Raw genomic sequence first — 19,305 nt, 5'->3', positions numbered from 1 at the left:
GGCGCAGAGCGGGAGCCCCCGGGGCCCGGGGACACTCACCGGCTCCAGGGCGGGGGGGGGCGGCAGACCGGGGGGGGCTCTCCGTCATCGGCCTCTGCACAAAATCGGCGAGGTTGGTTAGCGCGGGCGGTGCGGGAGGGGGCGTTACAGCCTGTGGGTGGGTTGGGTTGTTTATTAGGGGGCGGAATTTCATAGCCTGTTGTAGTGATGTAGTTAGCTGTGAACTCGGTGACCTCTAATTGGAAGCTTGTTACTTAAAATCTTAACTACTCTTTGCAAGAGGCCTAATTACATTTTAACAAGGGCGATGAATGTGCGCGCGGTTAAATCCATTACTGTACTGTGTTTTTCAGTCACAGTATTGCTCGCTGCTGTCCTTTGTGGCGATTGGTCATTTCCTTATATGTGCTAATACAAATGAAGTTAAAGCTACTTTTTCAGTTGTTGATACATCATTGATGAAACAGGACGGCTTTTTAAGCCTTTCTGACTTCAGCTATCTATGCCTTTAAGTTACAAACACCCGGTTCATAACCTTACTTATAGAATAGTGGAAAGAAGCTGGATCATTGCAGTAAGTAACTTATCAAATATTTGAGTGAAAAATGTATGTTAGTATATTCTCAGCACTGCTTAAATTACCTCAGTATAAACTGCCATGATTGTAGAGGTTAGCTATAAACGTCATCTACGTGAATGGAAGTTTAAGAATTACATTTTCATTTCAGGTCTCTGATTCTTGTAAGTGTTTGAAATCCACAGTTTGTCTGATATATTTTATTAGAGAAGTGGTCTTCTTTAGATAACACAATGTTTAAAAAAAAAAAAAAGAGGAGGGAGGTCTTCCTTTTATTTTTAATGCATTATTAGTCTTCTTGAGGGGAAAAATACATCAGCATTAATAATCAGCCTTTACAAAAAAACTGCATATCACAAGTCAGACTGCAGCGTTTAAATAGTTCTCAAGTTGAAATCACTTTGGCAAGCTGAACTCTTACAGATACCGATGAGAAATCTAAGCTAAAGTTGGGGCAATTGGTACCTTTCTGAATTAATTTTAGGATGCTGTTTGGTTTTGTTTGTTAGTAGTCATAACTGAAAATTTACATTCAGCCTATTTCCAGTGAAAGCTGGGATTTTTGTGGGTTTTCACTAAGGAAGTGAAGCAGCTAATAAAGTGTTTTGATAGGTTGTGTCCTGCAGTGCAGAAGGCTCTGTTTTCTAGAGAACAATAGAGAGCTGATGGTCACAGTCTCTTCTGTCAGCAGCTGTTCTTTGAAAATATTTTGGGTTTCGCCAAAATATTTCCATTAGTTTCAGGAGCATGTATAAACAACACAGGCGGCGTGAGCAGGCCTGGTAACTCGTTCCCACACTGGCATTTATCTCCTTCTGTTGTTCTGGTAAAATTTTTGCTCAGTTGCACGATGAACAGATCAGGGAAGTGATCCAGGTTAAAAATAAGATTTTAAAAATGTTTTTTAATTTGGATCAGCTCCCTGATGTGGTTCATTACACAGTCATGTATCTGGACTAGCGTGACTGGGAGGGAGAGGAGGAAAATGGCAGTGGGGTTGTTCCCCAAGAAGTTGTGAAATACTATTGTAAGATAAGACAGATTGTTCAGTGGTAGTTCGATTTGTGCATGCCTTGTGATCTGCAAGGGATGGAAAAGTTCCAGTTTTCTTGGAAAACTAAAATTCCCAAAGCTGCATGTCATTTTGAAAGATAAGCTGCTTTATTCTTACATATTTGCTGGTCATAATTGTAGGAGATGCTCTTCTTAGTGCAGTTTAGTCTTTTTATAGTATGCACTGTATATGCAGTTTGAAGGAGGGGGAGGTTTAGTTGTATCTCCAAAGGGAATTTGGCTGCACTTTGTCTCAGGAGAAAAAATGAAATTGCTAACCAAAACCCACTTAGTAACAAAATATATTAGGCCCAGTGAACAAAACAACTGGATCATGTCATGCTGCATACTGTCATGCTAACATAGCCAAAAGGGAGTGTTCACCAGGGGATTAACTCTTTCTTACTGTATTTATTGAACTTCAATTATTCATGAGCTAATTAAAGTGGTGCTTTGATGAAATGAAATATAAGTGGACAAAATGGGCTTAAATATTTCCTGATGCATTCATCAGGAAATGATGTGTTGTTGCTAACAGCTGGTATGCTCTGAAGCAAGCTACAAAGGTAATGGCATTAAACCGCTATTCTCTGTTTTAAATCTGGTTTTGTCATGTGCCCTTGTTTCAGTGCCTTACATGAGCAAATGGTGCTATCTGCTCTGAGGTAGACTTTCCCATGAACTACCCAGTGGGATACTCACTTGCCTTTTGCTGGGGGAAAAGATATTAGAGCCAAGAACCAATTTGTTATAGTTCCCATGTTCCAACCCATATCTTCACTTTTCATATACCTGTTCACAGGTTCCCAGTTCTGTGTACCACTTTCCAGCCTTTCTCAAAACTTTACCACTTGAAACAGCAATCCAGAGAAGATCAGCATAATTCTGGTGTTTGTTTATAGAAGATGCTGTTTCTTTAAGCCACTGGCTTTTTTTTTTTCCAAAGTTAATCACTAGTATACAGCAGTGAAATGAGGGATGGAGAAGCATTGTGTTACACAGGCAACATGTGAAGAGATTTTCTTGCTGTGCACATGTATGCTTTGCTTCATGGAAAAAAGGACACTTATTTGTGATTATGTCAGTGTTAGTGACACTGAGATTCTTTCCTTCATCAGCATTGTCTGGTGATCAGGGGAGGTTCACCACTGTGAGTTCATGCCTTTATCAAAACTACGGTCTGGACTTTTTGCCAAGTCCATATTGCTGAGGTTACAATGCCAACAGTAACTCCAGAGGTCCCAGTCTACCTTGTGTATGGTTGGAGTTTTTTACTGGCTAGCTGCAGAGAAATATTTTAGCAGTGAGTTGAGCAGATGCTGAATGCTTGAATGTGCATCTGTGTGGTGGTGGGGTTTTTTAAGTGTTAGTGTTTATGTTTTGACAAGGAGGGATTTCGGGCAGAACACCCTCCCTCCTCCTCCCCCCTCCCAGTTGTTCTTGTATATTTTGAGCATGAAGCTTAGAAAGCAAAGGAACAAATGCTGCCAGCACTGTAAATGTTGAAGTGAAGAGAATGATACAGAGGTCTTAAGATCCACTGAGTTGCTGTATGGCAGAGGAAGAAATTGAGAAATCCTTTTAACCATGTGCCATGGAATATGTGAGGTTTCCATTAATGGGCTTGATGTAATTTTCTTCTTGGATTCTCAATTATTTGTAACTATCTGTTAGGAATTTGAAAGGGGCACAGTGACTTAGCCTGACTCAATTTACCAGATTTTCTAAAACTAGAGTTTTAAAGCACAGATGGCAACGAAGAATGTGATGTCTGTTCATGCTTGTACTCTAGCTTGATGGAGAAATGCAGGGATTAAGTTGCAGTCTGAAAGTGTGTCCTGTGCTCTTACGACCTTAGAATCAAGGTGAGGTTTCTTGGCAATTTATGTTATCTGAACTAGGGCGGCTGCTGCTGCCTTACTCCCACTCTGGTACCTGGCTCATGGCTCTAGAACTTGCTTGTAGCATTATTCCTTTTCACTGATAAATGAGCTTGGAGACTTGAAGTGGTTGCTTGCTTTTATTTACACTTTACTAACTATATAAAAGTGCTTGTCAGTGTAGTAGTTCTGTAAAATATATGAAGTATGGATATGCACACACTATTTAAAAATATTTTTCTGATTTTATATATATTATAATATGGATTATATTATGTTTTCTGATGCAACTACACTGTGCAAGGACTATTTCCAATGTTATGTATTCATAGATAACTGCTTTTTATGCCATCAGCATAACTATGCTAGTGAGGCTTAAGCATATATGTGCAGTGGCTTTATGTTAAAGGCCTTGTAAAAGTGTAATTACAGATATTCTCAGTGGTAATGCAAATGCAACTGTATCAGTTTCAGTAGTTAAATTTCTCCAAGCATTGCACTGACAAATCCTTAAGTTATATGGTTATTTAGTTCTTGTTTTCCTAGTCTTTTGATCTAGGTGAATATATAAGAACCCAGGCTTTCATAAATTACTTGAGAATACTCTTATCACTGACACCTATAAGATACATCCCATAAATAGGTACTTTATTTGCATATTCTCATCTAATCCTAGTAGTGGCTACGTTCTTCTGGTTACATCTTATCATAAGTGAGGATAAAATGTACGAGATCAAATATTTATGGGGAGTAAACGAGGAGTTAGAGACGTGAGCATGCTTGCAGGGCTGTGATCTTATTGGCATCGTGGAGACATGGTGGGATGGCTCCTATGACTGGAGTGTTGGAATGGAAGGATACAGGCTGTTTAAGAAGGACAGGCAGGGGAGATGAGGAGGGGGTGTTGTCCTCTATGTCAATGACCAGCTGGAGTGCATGGAGCTCTGCCTGGGGATGGATGAGCTGACCGAGAGCTTATGGGTCAGGATTAAAGAGAGGGCAGGGACAGGTGACATTACAGTGGGGGTCTGCTACAGGCCACCTGACCAGGAAGACTGAGCTAATGAGGCCCTCTGTAGACAGATAGGAGCAGCTCCACATTCACAAGTCCTGGCCCTCGTGAGGGACTTCAGCCACCCTGATATCTGTTAGAGGAACAACACAGCAGGGCATAAGCAGTCCAGGAGGTTCCTGGAGTGTGTCGATGATAAATTCCTTCTCCAAGTGAGAGAGTATCCAATGAGGAAGGGTGCTATGCTGGACCTTGTTCTCACCACCAAGGAGGGGCTGGTGGGGAATGCAAAGCTCAAGGGCAGCCTTGGCTGCAGTGACCATGAAATGGTGGAGTTCAAGATCCTTAGGGCATTGAGAAGGCTGCACAGCAAGCTCACTACCCTGGATTTCAGGAGAGCAGACTTTGGCCTCTTCAGGGATCTGCTTGGTAAAGTACCGTGGGATACAGCCCTGGAGGAAGAGGGGCCCAAGAAAGCTGGTTAATATTCAAGGATCACCTCCTCCAAGCTCAGGAGCAAGGCATCCCAACAAAGAGGAAGTCAGGCAAAAACACCAGGAGGCCTGCACAGATGAAAAAAGAGCTTCTGGACAAACTCAAACACAAAAGGAAGCCTACAGAGGCTGGAAGCAAGGACAGGAGGCCTGGGAGGAATACAGAGAAATTGTCTGAGCAGCGAGGGAACAGGTTAGGAAAGCTAAAGCCCTGATAGAATTAAATCTGGCCAGTGATGTGAAGGTCAACAAGAAAAGCTTCTGTAGGTACATTGGTGATTAGAGGAAGACTAGGGAAAATGTGGGCCCTCTCCAGAAGGAAACAGGAGACCTCCTTACCCGGGACATGGAGAAGGCTGAGGTCCTCAATGACTTTTTTTGCCTCAGTCTTCACTGGCAAGTGCTCCAGCCACACTGCCCAAGATGCAGAAGGCAAGGGCAGGGACTGGGAGAGTGAAGAACCTCCCACTGTAGGAGAAGATCAGGTTTGAGACCATCTAAGGAACCTGAAGGTGCACAAGTCCATGGGACCTGATGAGATGCATCCATGGGTTCTGAGGGAACTGACAGATGAAGTGGCTAAGCCACGCTCCATCACATTTGAGAAGTCATGGCAATATGGGGAGTTCCCACTGACTGGAAAAGGGGAAACATAACCCCCATTTTTAAAAAAGGAAAAAAGGAAGACCTGGGGAACTACAGGCCAGTCAGTCTCACCTCTATTCCAGGCAAGATCATGGAGAAGATCCTCCTGGAAACTATGCTAAGGCACATGGAAAATAAGGAGGTGATTGGTGACAGCCAACATGGCTTCACTAAGGCCAAATTGTGCCTGACAAATTTGGTGCCCTTCTGCGACGGTGTTACAGTGTTGGTGGATAAGGGAAGAGCAACGAACATCATCTACCTCGACTTGTGCAAAGCATTTGACACTGTCCCACACGACATCTTTGTCTCTAACTTGGAGAGACATGCATTTGACTGATGGGCTACTTGGTGGATAAGGGATTGGCTGGATGGTCACACTCAAAGAGTTGCGGTCAACGGCTCAATGTCTGAGTGGAGACCACTGATGAGTGGTGTTCCTCATGGGTTGGTTTTAGGATCAGTGGTGTTTAACATTGTTGTGGTTTAAGCCCAGCCAGCAACAAAGCACCATGAAGTTGCTCTCTCACTCCTCCCCCCCGGCCCCAGTGGGATGAGGAGGAGAAAACATAAATAAATGCTCGTGGGTCAAGACAAGGACAGGGAGGGATCACTCACCACTTATGGTCACGGGGAAAAAAACAGACTCAACTTGGGGAAAGAACAAAATCAATTTAGTTTACTACCAATCAAATGAAAACAAGCATAATGAGAAGTAAAACCGAATCTTAAAACACCTTCCCCCCACCCCTTCCTCCATCCTGGGCTCAACTCCTGGCTCTCTCTACCTCCTCCCTCCAGCAGCACAGGGGGACAGGGAACGGGGGTTAGGGCCAGTTTGTCACACATTGTCTCTGCCGCTCCTTCCTCCTCAGGGGCAGGACTTCTCACTCCTCTCCTGCTCCAGCATGGGGTCCCTCCCACAGGAGACAGTTCTCCATGAACTTCTCCAGTGTGGGTCCTTCTCATGGGCTGCAGTCCTTCACGAACTGCTCCAGCATGGCTCCTTCCCATGGGCCGCAGTCTTTCAGGAGCAGACTGCTCCATTGTGGACTTTCCCATGGAGTCACGGCCACCTTTGGGGGCACCCAACTGCTCCAGCATGGGCTACTCTACCACAGGCTGCAGGTGGGCATCTGCTCCCCTGCTCCCCTCCGTGGGATGCAGGGGGACAGCCTGCCATCTCACCACGGGCTGCAGGGGCATCCCCTCCTCCAGCACACCTCCTCCCCTCCTTCTTCACTGACCTTGGTATCTGCATAGGTCTTTCTCTCACATTGCACTCTCTGCTGCAGGTTTCCCCTTCTTAAATATATTATCACAGAGGCACCACCGCTGTTGCTGATTGGGTCGGCCTTGGCCATAGGCAGATCTGACTTGGAGCCGGGGAAGCTTCTGGCAGCTTCTCACAGGAGCCGGCCCTGTGGCCCCTCCCCTGCTACCAAAACCCCACCACACAAACCCAAAACAAACATCTTTGATGGTGACATAGACGGTGGGATTGAGTGCACCCTCAGCAAGTTTGCTGATGACACCAAGCTGTGTGGTGCAGTTGACACGCTGGAGGGAAGGGATGCCATCCAGAGGGACCTTGACAGGCCTGAGAGGTGGGCCTGTGTAAACCTCATGAAGTTCTACAAGGCCAAGTGCAAGGTCCTGCACATGGGTCGGGGCAATCCCAAGCACAAATACAGGCTGGGCAATTAGTGAACTGAGAGCAGCCCTGAGGAGGACTTGAAGGTATTAGTATATAAAAACCTGCATATGAGCCAGCAGTGTGTGCTTACAGCCTAGCAAGCCAACTGTGTCCTGGCCTGCATCAAAAGAAGCGTGACAAGCAGGTTGAGGGAGATGATTCTCCTCCTCTGCTCTGCCCTCGTGAGACCCCACCTGGAGTACTGTGTTCAGCCTGGGGCCCCCAACATAAGAGAGCATGGACCTGCTTGAGTGGGTCCAGAGGAGGGCCACAAAGATGGTCAGAGGGCTGGAACACCTCCCCTGTGAGGACAGGCTGAGAGATTTGAGGTTGTTTAGCCTGGAGAAGAGAAGGCTCTGGGGACACCTTATAGCAGCCTTCCAGTATGTAAAGGAGGCCTGCAAGAAAGCTGGAGAGGGAAAGGACTCTATCAGTGAGTGTAGTGATAGGACAGGGTGTAACGGTTTTAAACTGAGAGAGGGTAAGTTTAGATTAGATATAACAAAGAAGTTCTTTACCGTGGGGGTGGTGAGGCACTGGAACAGGTTGCCTAGCAAAGTTGTGGATGCCCCATCCCTGGCAGTGTTCAGGGCCAGGTTGGATGGGGCTTTGAGCAACCTGGTCTAGTGGAAGGTGTCCCTGCCCATGGCAGGGGGGTTGGAACTAGATGATCTTTAAGGTCCCTTCCAACCCAAACCATTCTATGATTCTGTGAAATTCCTAAAAGCGCAAACCACTAGTTGAGAGAATCTGACAGGTGATTTTGATCAATATGGGCAAAAGGAGCAATGACATCAGACAGTAAGCCACTGAGTATATGAGGTGCTGCTCACTTTTCGGATTAAGTTTAACATTCGTGATTTAAGATGTACTTTTTTAACATTTGAGAGCGTGTACTTATGTTGCTAGATTTGGACTAAGGCTTTGATGTTTTCTGTAACCTCTAGCATCAGTATATAGCAATAGTTCCTTATATTTTTATAAAGGCAAAGAGAGTTTGATAGGATGACAATATAACACGTGCCCAGAATATACTGTGATACTGTGCTGAATTTTGTATTGCTCTTTTGTCTTTAATAGCTGTATTAATGTTCCCTTTAAAAGGTGCTACTATGCCAATATCTAAAAGTAAATTAAATTACAGCTTTTTGGTAGTGTTGTACGAAACAGCTTAATTTAATGTTACTTTATTTAATGTACTGTTTTCTGGCTTGGTGTCATTGAAGAGCACAAACTAATGCCATTGTTTGGTTTATTTCAGCTTTGTCCAAAGTTCTTGCATACCAACTCGACCAGTCATACCTGGCCTTTCAGTGCGATTGCAGAACTTATAGGTAGGTAGATCAATAGTTTGCCTGAGTACTTGACTGTAATACTTTTTTCTTGTTGTAAAACTTTTTTCCTTCAGGTAGGGGAAGGAGTTGATCCTGTTGTTACCATTCAGAATATTACAATATATTGTTTTGGTAGTCAGATTGACTTTTTTCTTTCTTAATGGCATATGTACTACTGTTGTCCCACAAGTAGGGTTTGATACCTGGTGTGCAATAAGCCAATCTTACACACAGAGCCAAAATATTTATTTATTTCATGTTTGCGCAAAGATGGGTGCTAGATGATAATTCCACAAAGATAGCACACCACACCAAAGAACTACAACGTATTTCTCCTGTTACGTGATTAGTAAAAACCTGCCTAAATTTACATTCATTGGTTGGTAGTCACCATCTCATCTACTATTGGTTAATTATATTTAAATTAGCCTTGCTTGCTATGTAAATTAGCAAGCATGTTCCTTGTGGGGGTGGGGTGGCAAGTCTTTCCAGTTTTGAATTGTGTTGGTGGTCACGATCTCCCCCTGCCGCCTTTACCTTTCCCCCACTTCGTGCTTCTTTGGCAATCATCCAGCCTTCTCTACCTTCTGGAGCAGCATGTTTCCTTTTTATCAGTCTTTAGTCCCTTCTTCAAGGTTACAGTCATTGGCAAAGCATGCATTGTTTATACAAAGTAACCAGTCCTACGAAATGAAGCTACTGATTAATGGTCATTCTAAATCAAGCAGTGTCACTGTGACCTAGGCATTAACCAACATATGGCTTTACTTAGTCTACATTTTAGCTAAAATCAGATTGCAAAATTGTCAGACAACTGTTCAGCAGCATTTCCACATAAAATTCTCTTAATGCTAAACTATATAAATTACCTGGACTACACTACCTGACATCAGTTGCAGGGGCCTTGTAGGATTTGCTGGTTTCTTTTTACTGAGTTTATTAAGGATTGCCAAATATAGAAGACTGTAGGACCAAGTGAATTCATTCTCTTCTAGTCCACCACAGCATACTGCTTTTTGCTGTTCCCAGGCCCAGAGAGTAGTAAGTCTGAGTTCACGTTCCAGATGCACGTGAACACTTGCATCCTGCACAGACACAGCTGGCCATGGACAGATTAGCACAGACAGGAGGACAGTAACTTTGCAAGAACCTACATAAACACAAGCAGTGCTTGAAATGTGAACAGCACAAATGGCCTTATCCTATTCCTGCTTTCTGGGTAACTAAAGTTCAGTAGTGGTGCCTATGCATACTCTTACTCACTTATCACTTGTGCTTACCCACAGTTCTGGGCGTTTTGCCAAGATCTGGGAGTCTTTCCAGTACCTGTTGTGGTGGTGCAGCCCCCCAGGCTGCTGGGAGATCTCAGGATAAGCCATGCATGCTTTGGGAAAACCTCCCATTATGCTGTGATCTTGGTTACAAGTGCAGTGACTTTTCAGTCAGGCATTCTCTGGCCACATCTGGGTCATCTGCTGTCTAAATGGTACATCAGGACCAGCCTGTGTCCTGGGCTTTTTACCAGTTTCTGGTTTGGACCTTGGATCTCAACAGTTGCTCATTTCTTCTAACTTGTTGGCTTGTCCCACTTGAAGTTTGCTAGCGGAACAAATGTGTACAGGCATGCGCTGAGAATAGAGAGCACACTGACACAGGAAATAGTTAGAAATAGTTTTTAGTGAGTTTGTATGACAGAGTGGCACAGGGTCCAACCATACAAGCATGCTGACCAGCAGCCAGCTTGCACACAATCAGTCTGTGTTATTCCCCCGCACCCATTATAGCATTCTTCTCCCATCCACTTTGATCTTTCCCTTTTCTTTGATGCCTCCTCAAAACATCTAATGGTAATTTTTGCACGTTGTCACAATACTCCTGAAGCATCCTAATTTTCTTCTTTTAGGTTATGAAGTTTCTGGCTGAACATCTTCAGGGCTATACTTGAGTGGTTCCTCTTAATGGTCCATCCATCAGTGTCCTAAGAGTTCTGCTCTTTGTTATTGGCTCTGTTGTCCGTTGTTAGCTAGGGCTTGTGTATCTGTTCAATTTATTAGCTCCTGTTGCTCATCTTGCCTTTGATTCTGAATAGCAGTTAACTGGATATCTTCAGAGTTGCTTGTTTTCCGAGTTAGGGAATGATTAGAAGACTTTCTTTAATTGGTTCCTCAAAATAAAGGTGTGGTTTGGAAAGACTTGCCAAGCTTATCTAGCAGTTCACTGCTGCCAAAGGGAGCAACTCTCCTGGTCACACATCCCTTCGCTTCCTCGGCATAGGAGCAACAGTTGTGCTGTTGCTAATTCAGAAAATTGACCTAACAAAAGAAAATAGGAATTTTTCAGCTAGATAAGGCCGGAGCTGTCACAAAGGAGGAAACCAGAACCATGTGGCTGCAGGAAGGGCTGGCTGTTTCGGGGGTAACTATATGTTAAGTCATTTCGGCTGTTTTATCACCCCATGCCATACCTGGCTGGAATGATGGTAGATGTGCTGTGCAAGGCATGCAAACTTGTCTTCTTCCTTTGCCTCTGGTTTGTCGTATGTGTTACTTTAACAAAGCTTCAAAGCATAGTAGCAACATACTGGTTGTAAAAGCTTCAAGTTAGTCACGCTGATTTAAATAAGTTTTGTAATCTGTCTTTCGCATGCTATGTAAGGCTATACCATATGCTAAATATCAAATAATGTAAATAGGGTTACATTATGGAGGCCTGAATTTTAGTTTATGCAAACTTACGTAAAACATTAATCGTCTGTATGCTAAAATTTGCCTTTTAAGCTCTAGTCTCTCCTGTCAGCTTTTTGATGGTTATATTGCTGGCTTCTCCCCTTAGTCCTCAGTCAGATTAAATTTAGGTGAACTAATGGTGACGCTTAGAAGAGGGTAAATGGGACATCTAGAGAGAGTTGGTGAGCTAGCAAATCAGAAGACTTCCACAAATCATGGTCTTAAAAGAATACTTCCAAACTTTAGATTGTACTTGAAATGTCCTCTTTTGTTGATGCTGAAATATATTTTATGAACTTTTTCACTGTGGATGCAATTTGTGCTTCATGCTTAAAGAAAGCAACCTACCAAGCTGATTCCTTTTTATAGGCCACAGTGTTGGCTTGAGCTCTTTATTTATGGCCCTCAGTTGAACCTGCAAAACAGGCAGTGGAGGCAGGGGCACTGCCTCCTGCTGTGCCATCACATCCACCCCTCCTCTTCCCTGTGCTTTCCCCACACACACAAATTCCATGAGTAGCACAGTGCTGGGAAAGGGAGGGGAAAGAAATGCGATAAAGTGGTGTTAGGGCAGATGAGATTGAAACTAGCTTTGCTGCAAAGAAATGTTTGTGGAGTCATGATTTCTGTTTCACTTGTGGTAGCAATGCTGCAAACTCTTTCAAATCCTGTAAACAGAAAGTTTAGTCTAAAGGCTTTTGCACTTCCCTTCAGTGAAAGTCATACCTTCTTAGATTCGAACAACTTGAACTAGCAAAATATGTATTTGTGATACTTAGCTCTGTTAATATGGAAGTGATGTGGTAGCAGAGCAGCAACAGTTTTTTCACCTAAATCTCCTGTGCCTCTGGAGTCAAAATTCTAGATTTCGCAGAACTATCTGGGATATGGGAAATTTGGCTTCAGGTTTTTTGCTTGCTTTTTTTTAGTGTCTCAGATTTGATTATCTGAAGTTGTGATAGTATTTCAAATCTGATTTCCCAATTAAAAAGCCTGCAGGCCTGCAGCAGGTAAGATGTTGTTGCATCCATGCATATTAATGATGTGTCATTGTCTGCACTGTAGATAATAACCTAGCTTCCTGAGAGCCAGTCAGTAGAGATGTTTGCATGGCTGGGAGAAAGTAAATATTGCAACAGCTACTTAGGAGACAGGAAATGAAAGTAGAAACTTGTCTTGGTTTCGTTTTCTATTCTCACATTTGAGCTGCTCATCTCCACCTAAGTTTTTGCCTCTATGTTACTGTCTTCTGTAATAGCTGGGAAATTGTGTATTGTTTCAGGCAAGTTGTTGTGGTTTAGGCCTAGCTGGCAACAAAGCACGATGAGGCCACTGACTCACTCCTCCCCCAATGCAGGATGGGGAGGATAAAATAGAAAGAAAAGCTTGTGGGTTGAGACAAGGACAGGGAGAGATCACTCACCAATCATGGCCATGGGCAAAACAGGCTCAACTTGGGGAAAAAAATAAAATCAATTTAACTTGTTACCAATCAAATCAAAACAGGATAATGAGAAGTAAAACCAAATCTTAAAGCACCTTTCCCCCACCCCTCCTTCCATCCTGTGCTCAACTCCACTCCCAGTTTCTCTACCTCCTCTCCCCAGGCAGCACAGGGGGACAGGAAACATCAGTTCATCACACATTGTCTCTGCCGCTCCTTCCTCCTCAGGAGCAGGACTCCTCACACTCTTCCCCAGCTCCAGCGTGGGGTCCCTCCCACAGGAGACAGTTCTCCATGAACTTCTCCAGCGTGGCTCCTTCCCATGGGCCGCAGTCTTTCAGGAGCAGACTGCTCCATTGTGGACTTTCCCATGGAGTCACGGCCACCTTTGGGGGCACCCAACTGCTCCAGCGTGGGCTACTCCACCACGGGCTGCAGGTGGGCATCTGCTCCCCTGCTCCCCTCCGTGGGATGCAGGGGGACAGCCTGCCATCTCACCACGGGCTGCAGGGGCATCCCCTCCTCCAGCACACCTCCTCCCCTCCTTCTTCACTGACCTTGGTATCTGCATAGGTCTTTCTCTCACATTGCACTCTCTGCTGCAGGTTTCCCCTTCTTAAATATATTATCACAGAGGCACCACCGCTGTTGCTGATTGGGTCGGCCTTGGCCATAGGCAGATCTGACTTGGAGCCGGGGAAGCTTCTGGCAGCTTCTCACAGGAGCCGGCCCTGTGGCCCCTCCCCTGCTACCAAAACCCCACCACACAAACCCAATACACAAGGTTTGCCAGGTTTTGATGCAGCTATCTCATTGTAATGTTTTGATTTAATATTGTCAACTATAAAGAAGATTGGGGTTTAGGAGATTTAGGTTTTAGCATAACATTTACTTTATTAAAAATTATGGCTTCTTGCTTCTGTGTCAAAGTTGAGTAGTATTCAGTGACTTGGCTGAGAAATTTATGTCTGTGCCAGCACAAAAATTGTGCAACTGTATTACATACCCTACTGCAGAGCTGAAAAATGGCTGCAATTTTAGAGCCCCATTAGTTTAGCATGTCTCTTCAGCGTCATAGGCCCATGATTAGGGAACTATGTTAGGCTGCCATATTCACCAAATAAACATATGTGCAAGCATAGCAGCATAATAAAGTTGGGGACAGCTGTTCCGCATAGCTGTTTGGCAGTGTTGCAAGACTAACATTCAGCAGATTGATTATATATGTATTTCGGCTAGATAAGGCTCTGTTGTGTGCTACATGTGGGTTTAAGTAACTTTGGAGGAGTTACTATCTGACATCTTCACTGGAATTAAAGACTTTAAAATATGTTCTCACTTAAACTGTTTAATTTTTGCTTTTTAGTATCCCACCCTTGTTTGCTTTCTTTCTCTTCAGATAATGCTTACGATCCAGATGTGAGCGCTAAACAGATATGGATAGACAAAACGGTGATAAACAACAATATTTGCTTGACGTTCACTGATAATGGAAATGGTATGAACTCAGAGAAGCTACACAAAATGCTAAGGTGGATAACTTCTTTTGCAATTTTTTTCTTGTAAAAATTCCAGCTTCTAGTTCTGTATTGCTCAGCTTGCTACTTTTTCTCATATGTAATCAACTAATTTTGTTCATAAACTTAACATTTCTGAAGGTGAGCAATTATCCACGTGAGACTCTAGAATAGACAGATGCTAGTAAAACTTTCATACAACTTTGTCAGTATATTTTTATCTCATAATTTTCTCTTATCCTTTCTGTCAACCTTCCCATTTAACTTTCTGTGCAGTGGTTGTGCTGTGTAAACTCTCTGTAGTGCCCTTGAGTGGAGCTAAGGAGAATTTAATTTATTATTATTTTTTTTTTAATCAAGATTGCTTTAGTTTAACTTGGCAAGCAAGAGAAAAAGGGAGATTCAGTTCAAACCCTTTGAAGTATTTAAAATAGAAGGTATTGTGGGAAACTCAAGGGAATGGTAATTATGTTGATGTGGTTTGTCTATTATCTTTAAATATTCCATACGGTTTCAAGTGATCTTTCTGCAACTTTTGTTTCTACAGTTAGTAAAGAGGTTGCTGTTCAGTTGCTCTTTTAGTATGAGATTGCTCTGCCTGCAGATAAATCTCTGGGTTTAAACTTGAGCAAGCTTGAATTCAAACTGTTATTTTTCTTTTTCTGTTGGATACCATAATTAATAGCTTGCTTGCTAAATTCCACGTTCCATATACAGTTACGTGTTTTACTTTAAATGTAATGTGTAGTTACTAATGGAAGATTTGTAGATAACACATTTTCAAGCAAGTGTGTGGGGGGGAAGCTTTAGGGGCTTTTGTTAGTATTTCTTGTGAAGCCACAGGATAACTATTAGAATCCTGTAAGAATGCTTAGTGCATAATTCCAGAGAGATGACATTTCTTTCCCATATTTAAAGGTGAAAGTAAATTTCCCTGAATTCTTGCAGTGTGGTTTTAGCACTGTTATATGGCTCACTTTCAGGATTTGCTTAACTGTACATTGTTTAATAGTACAGTAGTCCCTGGTATCTAAAACAAGAGATAAACTCATTGTGTTTAAGTCTAATTTGGTAAGTCTGGCACGTATCAAGTTTTATCGGGCCTTTTACACTCTTCTAATGTTTTCTTATGTTTCAGCTTTGGCTTCAGTGAGAAATCTGTGATGAATGGCCGTGTTCCAGTGGGACTGTACGGAAATGGGTTTAAATCAGGGTCCATGCGCCTGGGAAAAGATGCAATAGTCTTCACCAAGAATGGAGAAACCATGAGTGTGGGCCTGTTATCTCAGACTTTCCTTGAAGTCACAAAAGCAGAACATGTCATGGTTCCTATAGTGACATTCAACAATGAACATATCCTTTCAACAATTTCTGAATGAAAAGTTGCGGGTACATGCAAAATTTGGATGATAATATCAGTAAAGGAAATCTCCTTGGCTAGCCTTATGTATACCCTAAATAAATTGTAAGATGCAAGGAAGGCTATAATTTGTTAAAGCTTTTAAATTTGTAGGAGCTCTGAGATGTGGAATGAGAACCTGTGAAGTGAGTACTGTTGCAGAAGTTTCCTTATCTTCCGAAAGCTTACTTCATTCAGAGTTACTCTCCTTAACATAATGCTTACGACAGATCAGTGATCCAACAGAATCCAAAAACAGCCTCAAAGCCATCTTAACACATTCTTTATTTTCTACTGAGGAGAAATTACTGGCAGAGCTAGATGCTATAATAGGGAAAAAAGGAACAAGAATTATCATTTGGAATCTTAGAAGGTAAGATGAAGTCCAGTCTCTTGTATCTCTCATTTAGTTTATGTTAGCTCTGAGTGTATGCAAATGTACAAGGGTTGGGGTTTTTTGTGAAATAATTCCAAAAGACTGTGGACAGTTAGCTGTAACTGGGAAACTAGGCTCAGACTTGCATGGTTGAAGGGCTGTAATGTTGCATGAGAACTGTTGCTAATATCTCAAGTAACAAAGCAGAAGGAAGGAGAATGTAAAGGACTTTGATAAGATACTGTTGCTTTTTCCAGAAGAAAGATTGAAATAGATAAGTTATAAATCTGTTATTTCAGACCTATAAAATTACAAATGCAAAAATTCAAACAAAAAATATTTGCATGTACAGGCAAGTATTACTGGCTTTTTAAGTTTGGAGTCAGCAGTATCCTTCTAGAGCGATCTAGGCCTTTCTAAACTTCTTAACTATTTATCATAAAATAAAGAGAAATCCAAGTAAATACATACAGTTGTGTGTATTTATCTTATTTATCTACTTGACTCTGTGGGATTGTTCATGGCAGTATAGATTTCCAGTCTTTTCTTGCTTTGACTTGCTTGTTGCCTTTTTTTTTTTTTTTTTTTTAATTTAAACGGCTTTTGCTGTAGCAGTGGCAGATGGGTGTCATCACTTCCCATCTTGTTTCCCTTTCTTTCACATCTTTGCTTCTGCCGTATTAGCAGGGAACCTGTCTGATGGTGTGTCCAGAAAAGCTTTAGCATGTCTTTTAACTGTGACAGCACTAATTGGTTGGGAATATGGTGTCTTGTACTCTCTTCTTAAGTGCTTAGCTTACTGTAGTTTTAAATACTTGAAATAACAAGGTATCCATAGGAAACAATTTTGAACTGTTTCAGTCCTATGGATTTGGCAAGAAACTAGCTTGGTTTTCAGTTTCTTATCTTTATTGTTGCCTAGCAGAAAAAGGGGGGGAGGGGTAGGAAGCCACACCTGAATGAGTATAGATTAAATGTTACAGTCAGTTATAGCAGGTGAAAAGTTTGGGGTTTTTTTATTTCATTAATTTCTTGCAAGTATTAGAGCCCTGAATCACTCTGGTTGTTTCCCCTTGCCACCTGCTCCATAAGAAAAACTTGACCTCCTTTACACTTCAGAAACTAATTTGCATTGACCAGGTAGACTTTCATTTGGTTTTAGATATGAACATTTTTAGGAATGTGCATCACGTCATTGCTTGAGCAAAAGAAAATACTGTGAACTCAGCTGACTGGGCAGGATAACTTTCATGTTCTGAATTTTGGAGTGCGTTCGTGGGAAGTTGTGGGAAAGAACACTTTTGGCGGGATTCATGTTGTTTCTGATAAGTTGTAATGAAATCTACTTTAAAAAAAAAAGAACAGAGCTGTTTCAGTATTAAAAGACTTTATTTCTGGAATATTTCTGCCAACTATGCTATATCTCAATGTTGTGTGCAAAGGTACTGCCAGTATACTGCAATGTATATATCTGCAACTAAATATAGTGTATATATGTAGTGAGTGGTCCAATAAGAAATTGTGATAATTATTGAGTTGGAAAGCTGTGGTGTCATTTTTGCAGCATTAAAAATCTTAGGAAGGCAATCAGTAGTGTTCAGAAATTTTGTGTTTAGAAGGTATGCATGTGTCTTGGTCCATCCAGAATCTAAAACTGATACTGACAGCTTTTATTTTTGAAGTGTGACCTGTTTAAGTTAGAATTCATCAATGTCTCACTTGCTATCACTTCACTTGTGTTCCTTGGATATTAGAAAGGAACTGGTGAACTTTGTTTATGTGAATTTTAGCAAATCTATGAGGAAAACCAGCATGACTCAAAGGAATTCCCTTTCTCTTGCGTCCTTGTGATACCCGCTGGATGTGCCACAATATCTTATCTTGTGGTGGCTTTTCTTTTTTCCATAATTAGTATATTTTTTTTAAATCTTCTTTCTTAGAGATAAAAATGAAAAAACAGAGTTTGACTTTGACAAGGATAAATACGACATCAGAATTCCAGAAGACTTAGATGAAACAGGCAAAAGAGGATACAAAAAACAAGAGAGACTGGACCAGATTGTTCCAGAAAGTGACTACTCACTGCGGGTATGTATAACATCTTTTAAAATTTGTTTGCTTACTTTTGGAAGCTGGAGGGAGTATGGGGGTTTTTTTAGTGTAATGTACTATACTACAGAAGTGTTGACTGGGGGAGGACAAATGTTAGAATTTAAATGTTAGGGCAATATGTCAACATTAATTTTGAAAATTGAAGGTGGAATGTATTTGTGCACTTGTGTAAACATTTGCTGTTTATTTAGAAGAAAATTACTGGGATTTATGTAGTCTTGTACATAACTTTTGCTGTTAAATGTAGCCATCATTATCCACTAAGGATTAAGAAAGAAATGCAATCAGTAGCTTCAGAAATTAAGTAGGGAGGTGTGTGGTTGTCAGCACAGTAAACAGTCCATCATAGTGCAGGTATACGTGCATATAGCACTGATGCTATCCCCATGTGGATCTTTTAAAACAGTGTCATTTCTAGGTTTCAAAAAGAGGGAAAGGAATTGGGAAGCAGCTCTGTTGTTTGAATACATGCAGGGAGACAGGGACAAGGCTTTTCTGTAGGCTAATTGATACAACCATTGTCTCCGCTATTGATTCATAAGCTTTGAAGGCTTCTTTTTGTAAGAAAGCATATCTGGAATTAGTGGGTGTTCTGGGCACCTCTTGTGGATAATATTAGAAAGTATTATTCCAGTTGAACTAAAACCTTCAATTATTCTAAGACTCACTGAAGTCCTATATCCACTTCAATTACTAAAAGTTGTAAATATAATGATAAATGAAATGCAAATTAAAATTCATAGATCTACAGGTTTATAAGAAGATTGCATAGCTATTATCAAGCTATGATAATATGCAGTTGTTTGGAACAAAGTTAACACACTTTTTTGTTATTTTAAAGGTTGTAATATCATTATTAAGCTGTCAGTAGGGGATAAAAAAAGGAGAGGCTTGTGTGTTTGAGAGCTCTTTTAGTGGTAAAAATGCATCTTCAGACACCCAATTAACTTGTATTCATAAAAGTTGTCCTTCAATTGCTATTTATTTAAGTTGTGATATACGTATGCTTATTATGCACACTTGCATTACCTATTTTTCCA

General features: G+C 41.7%; 1 protein-coding gene across 3 annotated transcripts in view; it reads left to right on the top strand.

Annotated features, from left to right (window-relative positions):
• MORC3 (MORC family CW-type zinc finger 3) overlaps window positions 1–19,305 on the top strand; it is a 35,629-nt gene that overhangs the window by 577 nt on the left and 15,747 nt on the right. Inside the window, exons 1-7 of one of the 3 annotated variants that reach the window (XM_010580344.1) lie at window positions 527–571; window positions 7,634–7,636; window positions 8,619–8,691; window positions 14,261–14,393; window positions 15,517–15,731; window positions 16,003–16,150; window positions 18,094–18,241. In XM_010580344.1, coding sequence (XP_010578646.1) covers window positions 7,634–7,636; window positions 8,619–8,691; window positions 14,261–14,393; window positions 15,517–15,731; window positions 16,003–16,150; window positions 18,094–18,241 — 720 coding nt within the window. In that variant the 5' untranslated portion in view covers window positions 527–571. Of the gene's footprint in view, window positions 1–526; window positions 572–7,633; window positions 7,637–8,618; window positions 8,692–14,260; window positions 14,394–15,516; window positions 15,732–16,002; window positions 16,151–18,093; window positions 18,242–19,305 lie in introns of those variants that run through there. The other 2 variants (XM_010580343.1, XM_010580346.1) reach the window with 2 other exon arrangements.

The sequence above is a fragment of the Haliaeetus leucocephalus genome, unplaced genomic scaffold (genome assembly GCF_000737465.1).
Source record: "Haliaeetus leucocephalus isolate CR32 unplaced genomic scaffold, Haliaeetus_leucocephalus-4.0 Scaffold702, whole genome shotgun sequence".
Classification (NCBI taxonomy): domain Eukaryota; kingdom Metazoa; phylum Chordata; class Aves; order Accipitriformes; family Accipitridae; genus Haliaeetus; species Haliaeetus leucocephalus.
This window is presented reverse-complemented; position numbering and strand designations above follow the sequence as displayed.